At 51.3% G+C, this 6,746-nt stretch overlaps 1 protein-coding gene across 1 annotated transcript in view; it reads left to right on the forward strand.

Moving 5' to 3' along the window:
- Nucleotides 1-6,746, forward strand: part of TRIP13 (thyroid hormone receptor interactor 13) — a 21,056-nt gene that overhangs the window by 7,728 nt on the left and 6,582 nt on the right. The window contains exons 4-7 of the mRNA XM_012556639.2: nt 1,652-1,825; nt 4,601-4,664; nt 5,455-5,541; nt 6,107-6,213. Coding sequence (XP_012412093.1) covers nt 1,652-1,825; nt 4,601-4,664; nt 5,455-5,541; nt 6,107-6,213 — 432 coding nt within the window. The remainder of the gene's footprint in view (nt 1-1,651; nt 1,826-4,600; nt 4,665-5,454; nt 5,542-6,106; nt 6,214-6,746) is intronic.

Here is a 6,746-nt window from a genome sequence, read left to right on the forward strand (position 1 = left end):
TCTCCAGCCATGCCCGCTCTCCTTCAACTGGCAGGTGCCTCCTGGTACAGGACAGTCAGATCGGGTGCTTGTCTCCAGCCATGCCTGCTCTCCTTTAACTGGCAGGTGCCTAGTGGCTTGCTGTGCAGGGCCAGCGGGCAGTCAGCACATAGCTGAGTGAGCATGTGGGCCTCATCTGCTTCATGAGACTCACTTGCACATCTCCTCTCTGATTTATGACTGGTGCTGTGGGAGTCGGAGCTGGACATCCGCATCTTACACCCTCTGCACTGTCTTCTTTGGGTCCACTCAGAGCCGGCCCTGTGCTCACACCACATGGGGCGGGCGAGTGGACAGCAGGGCCGGCCCTGTGCTCACACTACACGGGGCGAGTGGACAGCGGGGCCAGCCCTGTGCTCACACCACACGGGGCGAGTGGACAGCAGGGCCGGCCTTGGCCCTTCTAGCTTGCGTGAGATGCAAGGCCCACATAGAGGACCTGCAGGGACAGCTGGTGACAGTGCCTGAGAGCCCTGGTGAGGGTGGTCCCTCCACCCTGTTTACCGGGAGAGGTGTGTGGGACCAGTGGTGTGCCTTTGTGTGGTACCCTGGTGAGTGGGCTTCACAGGGAGTATGGGAGAGGACGCCAGGCCTTGGGTGCAGTCAGCGACAACAGGAGCAGGTGGGCACTGCTCAGGGTGCCACGGGCCTGGACCTGAAGGGCGTGCTGAGTTCAGGCCAGATTACATCAGGCCAGGAGTTCCTGGCCATGCGGGATAGGCAGTGGACAATCAGTTCAGTTATAAAAAAACACCTGTCAAGTTACTGCTGGGGTCCTGTACAAATGTCAGCAAGGAGGCTTTGCTTCCAGCAGTTTTAGAGATGCATGAAGGAGACAGCACTCAGATGTCGTACTTAAACCTCAGTGTGGTGAGCACACACCAGGGCTGCACAGCTGCCATGGCCTGGCCAGGCCCCCGGCTCAGGACCAGCCTCGAGGAGGGGGGGACAGAGGAGACCCAGTGTGCTCAGAAGAGGCTGCGCGTTAGGAGAAGTGGAAGCAGGAAAGAGAAGGGAGTCGGGCCCAGGGGTGTGAAGGGACAAATCTAAAGGGTGTTTTGAGGATAAATTATAGAATTTGAAAACGTGATTGGATTGTGGGTAGGGTTGGAAGAGAGGAAAGTAGAGTTAGAATTTAGCTAAGGTTTCATTTTCTGAAAGAAGGGGCCGTTCCATTAGCAAAGTGGCAAACTCATGACCCCACATAGGAAGGACATTCAACATTGTGGCCTTGGACACACACGTGTTCATAGGTGTGACTGGAACAAGGCCTACCCCAACAGCACCTGCCCTGGCTGTGCACATTCTCTCAATGCACGTGCACGCGCACACACGCACGCATGCACCTGTTGGTCACAGCCTAATTCATAACCCACAATTGGAAAGGCACAGCGTGGGCACTGGAAATTGGCTCTTTTTACCAAGTGAGGCAGCGTAGAGGTGAGAAATGGATGGCAGAGGAAAGGAAGGGGAGACTTGTGAGCCCCCGTGAAAACAGCAGCCTTCTCTTTTGAAGTGTATCATGACACTGGATATCATTTCAGCTGCTCGCACAGGCTTCTTTCTACATTAACAGACAGCACTTGTGTTAATAACTTTAATAGCGTTAAACTCTGTTCCCTTTTGTATATTCTGTGGTTAATGCAACTAGTATTGTTGGTGGAAATTTGTTACAGCACCGATTTAAACGTGTTTGCTTGGATTTTGTTATAGGCCCTCCAGGAACTGGAAAAACATCCCTGTGTAAAGCGTTAGCCCAGAAGTTGACCATCAGGCTCTCAAACAGGTGACACCCGGTGGTTGGAGAGAGGAGAGCAGCCAGAGTGGGAGTGTTTGTTTTTGTTATAACATATAGCTGTTTTTATTTTTTTAATCATTTTACATGAATAATCTGTGCATCTCCTTCTGTGTTAATCAGTTAACCGTCTAGGCTCAGCGTCACCTGTCTTGAATTACACATTGAGTCTCTTTAATTCTGTGGAGCTTTGTTGCACAACTGGCCTGTGTTCCATCTTGGCGAATGTCCTGTGTACACCTCAACAGAACGTGTGCTCCGTTGTTGAGTGGAGTGTTCCACAGATGCCGGCTTGGGCAGGAGTGCTGAAGTCTCTGATTACAATCTGTCTTGAATTATGTTGGTGGTTTCTGTCATCCCTTCGCCTGCTTCCCCTGCCTGTATGCGAATCCGTTAGTGCACACGTCGCACTGCTCAATACCAATTACTGGTTGTCCCACAGGTCACTGAAGTTGTCCTTCCCCCCCTTTTTTTAAGTTTTCTGTCTGTTTCCTTTTGGACAGTTTCTGTCTCTATGTTTTCCAGGTCACTGATTTTCTAGTGTCTAATCTACTTTTAAGTCCATCCACTGACATTTTCATTTTTGGTTATGTATTTTAATTCTCTGGAAGTTCCACTTGGTTCTTTTTACACCTTCCATTTCTTTCTTCAAGTTCTTGTTAAAATTCTTGAACATGTTTATAATTGTTGTTTTAATGCTTTTGTTTGCTAATTCCATCATCATTAATGCTATATTTTCTGTTGACTGATTTCTGGTTGTGGGTCACATTATTCAGCTTCTTGGCTGGTAATTTTTGATGGAATGCTGAATGTTGTGATTTGAAGCATCTGGGTTTTGTTGTATTCCTTTAAAGACTGTTGGGCTTTGTTCTGGTAGACATTTCAGTTACTTGTGATTCAGTTTGATCCTTCAGAGGTTTGTTTTTCAACATTGTTAGGTGGGGGTCTAGGTTTAGTCTAGTCTCAATACTAAGAGTGTGGCCCTTCCATTGAAAACACCTTAGATGACCAGTCACTCTCTGTGTGTTCACTCCGGAAACTGTCCACTCACAGCTCTCCGGTCACCCCCACTTCTCACACCTGCCTTAGTCTTCGACCCCGTGATGATCTCTGGGGCTTTATTTCTGCGTCTCTCCCTTGCCTCTGGGCTCTCGGCGACATGGCCACACTCTGCCTGGTTCTCCCAGGGTCACGATGCAAAAGTTCCTCCAGGCAGGAAGCCAGGGCAGTCACAGGGCAGCCCACTTAACCCTTCTCAGGGTCACAGCCCTGCACTGTGTGTGGCCCAATGTCTTGTTTTCTAGCTGTTTAAGGCAAGAGGGTCAATGTGGTACCTGTTCCTCCATTGTGACTGGGAGAGGAAGTGCTATGAGGTTAACTTTTATGTGTCTTTGATTTCATTTAGAAAATGTCCTCTAAGTATTTTTACTTAGGGAAATTGCTTTATTTCAACCCTTTGTTTTATGTTTAGAAACGTGGCCTTCGTTTTGACATACCAAACCACATCTGTGCTGTAAAGATCTCTAGGGGCATTTTTCTAAAACATCAAAAAGTCAAGATTGTGTTATAAGAAGTAGAACGTTTTCAAGTACAAAGATCTGGACATACGTATTTATTTCACAGCTTGTTCTTAGTTACCACTGAGTCGATTCCAACTCATGGCAACCCCATGTGTGCAGAGTAGAACTGCTCCATAGGGTTTTCAAGGCTGTGACCTGTGGGAAGCAGATCGCCCAGCTGCCTCCCGATGTGCCACCCGGGTGTGTCTGAACCACCCACCTGTCAGCTAGTGGTTGAGCTCTTGACTGTCTGTGCTGTCCAGGGACTCCGAAGCCTTAGTGAGCTTAGAATGGGTCCTCGTCCTGCTTGATAATCAAAATGTTTTGTGATTTGTTTAATATTCAACACAATCTGTACTTCGTTGGGTTGGCTCTCTCTATTTTTCTTTCTTTTTTTTTAGTTAACAGTGTTAGTAAATGATTTTTTATTCTTTTCTCTTTCAAACGGGAAGCCAGCGATACTTTTGAAAGTGATTCTTTTTCTTCTGCGGACTTTTGACATGGGAGAATCACACAGAGCACCTGGGGTAGGCTTTCTCCTATCTCAGTCTTGTTTCTTGGTTATTTTTATTTAGAAACTAAAGGTGTCCAGACTCACCAGCTGCCTCCAGAGGGAACTCAGGAGTGAGTTCTGGATTTCAGTTAACTAGTCCACAGTAGTGTTGATTGGCCATGTGAGCGTTCCAGGGCACTAGAGTTTGCAGGACGTGATTTTGGGCTGAAAAAGGAACCGCCGCGCTCCTTACGGTTTCCTGGAGGGGCAAGAGTTCAGCCCCAGCAAGGAGCTCTTGACGCATTACATCGTTTTGTTTGCTATGTTAGTGCTGGTGATACTATTTAAACCTAGGAACGTAAACTATAAGTAGATTAAAAAAACATCTTTCAGATGTAAGTGAGTTTGGTCTTAATTTCACGTTTTATTTTTGTATATCCTCGGAATAAGAGGGTTTTTACTCTTATTCTAATTCAACTTGGAAAACTTAATTTGCTACGATCTAGAACTGCTGATTGTGTCTTGTCAGACGTCTCGCTGTTATTCAGCACACAGCGTGTTGGATACGTCCGTGACCCTAGAGGTCTCGTGAGCCGCCCGTCCTCACGCTGGGAAGCTGAGAGCAGCTGAGCTAAAGGAGTGAGGTGTTGTCCACGGGATCTGTGGGACTAATGTGTTAAAGGATTTTCTTAACCCCGTTTTTTATCATCTCAGGTACCAGTACGGCCAGTTAATTGAGATTAACAGCCATAGCCTCTTTTCTAAGTGGTTTTCAGAAGTAAGTATTAACTTTTTACTCCCATTTTCTGTGCTGTAACCATAGTAGTTGGGAAAACGCCCGGGGTGTTAGGCAGGCATGCTCCTCTGGTGGCTGCAGGGCATTTGCAGGGCAATGAGAGTTGGAGTGCCGGGCTGACTCTGTCACCAGCGGGCCCCAGGCTGAGCAGGAATGGAAACAGTCTGAGGCCTGAGCGGCCCCCATCCCCCGTCCACCGCCCGGTTCGTCTCATGGGCCCTTCACTGGGTGGTCTGAACGTTCGGCAGCCTCAGGAGAGCAGAGCAGGCGTCCCCTCAGCCTGCTCCATGTGGCGCGCCCTCAGCTGTCTGGGCCTCGTTCTGCCATCTGTGAACCCGGGTCGGGCAAGACCGTGTCACAGGCACTCCCACCCCTAAACGGGCTGCTGGCCGAGGCACCAGGTAGATGCGTCCCCAGCGGGTGGTGAGTCAGGAAGCAGCACTTTGGGGACAGAGTGTGCCTTCAGGGAATGAGCTCAGGGAGCCCCACTGTGTCTGCTGCACTGTGACCCCTCGTTCGGGCCAATGAGGACAGCGGATGAGGAAGTGTGGCCATAGAGGTGAGGCGTCCGTGCCGCCAGGCCCTGGACTGGAGCAGGCACCCAAGCACAGGGCACATTGGGTTGACCACTTGGGCTGGCCTGGCCCCCCTTGGCACACTCTGCGGTGTCCAGGAGAGGTGGGTTGTGTGTGCGTGGGGGAAGCTGACATTTGCACAGCTGCCCGGCCGCATGCTGGACAAAGCTCGACACTGACAGGATGTGTGGTTGTAGAGTGGCAAGCTGGTGACCAAGATGTTCCAGAAGATTCAGGATTTCATAGACGACAAAGATGCCCTGGTGTTTGTGCTCATCGACGAGGTAAGGCCACTCAGCGTCACACCCTGTGATCGAGGGAGACTCCAGCCTCTTGCTGTGGCTGGACATCCTGCCCTTTCATGCTGCACTGCACTCTGGCCTCCCCGCACCTTGCCCAGTCTCGGCTCTGGCCTCCCCAAAACTTGTCCAGCCTCAATGCTGGCCTCCCCGCCCATTGTCCCGTCTCGATGCTGGCCTCCCCATGCCGTGTCCAGCCTCAGCTCTGGCCTCCCTGCACCTTGTCCAGCTTCGGCTCTGGCCTCCCCGCGCCTTGTCCAGCCTCGGCTCTGGCCTTCCCACACCTTGTCCAGCCTCGGCTCTGGCTTCCCCGCACCTTGTCCCTCCTCGGCTGCAGCCCCCCTGCGCCTTGTCCAGCCTCGGCTCCAGCCTTGCTGTCGTCACACATCCCTGTCCTGCCCCAACATCCCTGGCCACGGAACTCCTGGCTTCAAGCGGGCACGCTCGTGTTCACACGTTCACTCATCCACTCAGCAACCAGCCCCCACGCTGCGCATGCTGAGCCCACTCGGCCAGTGCTCTCCTGTTGACCACATGCCTGTCCCTGCAGGTGGAGAGCCTCACCGCAGCCCGCAACGCCTGCAGGGCAGGCACAGAGCCCTCGGACGCCATCCGTGTGGTCAATGCTGTCCTAACCCAGATCGACCAGATTAAGAGGTAATGCTGTGGCGTGACAGGACGGACGAGTCCCTGGTCAGGGGCACGCGGGTGGCTGCGCGGTCCTGGACTCCCCAGCGCTCTGACTAGGAGACAGTGGTGGTGTATTTGCTTCATCTTCCTCTGCCTTTCAGGAAACATAAAACATACACTTTTCAGAGATTCTTAGTTCCCTAGGGCTGCTGTAAGCAAACTGCCACCAGGGACTGGCTTTAAAGAGCGAGTTTCTTTTCTCACAGTTCTGAATTTAGGGCATGGCTCTAGGGGAAGGTCCTTTCTTGTCAGTTTCCATTTCTAGGAGCTGCCAGTCCTTGGTGCTCTGGGCCTGTCGGTGCACCTGCAGCGTGTGTGTCTTTATGTGCCGTCTCCCCGTGTGTGTCTGTCTGCTCTGCTCCTGTAACTCAGAGGATTAGGTTAGCACCCACCCTACTCTGGCATGGCTCGTTAACATAGAAGAAAACCTGCTTCCAAACAGAGCTGTAGTTTACAGGTGTGGGAGTCAGGTCGCCGTAGTTCACAGGTGCGGGAGTCAG

Source organism: Trichechus manatus, unplaced genomic scaffold (genome assembly GCF_000243295.1).
Source record: "Trichechus manatus latirostris isolate Lorelei unplaced genomic scaffold, TriManLat1.0 scaffold00072, whole genome shotgun sequence".
Classification (NCBI taxonomy): domain Eukaryota; kingdom Metazoa; phylum Chordata; class Mammalia; order Sirenia; family Trichechidae; genus Trichechus; species Trichechus manatus.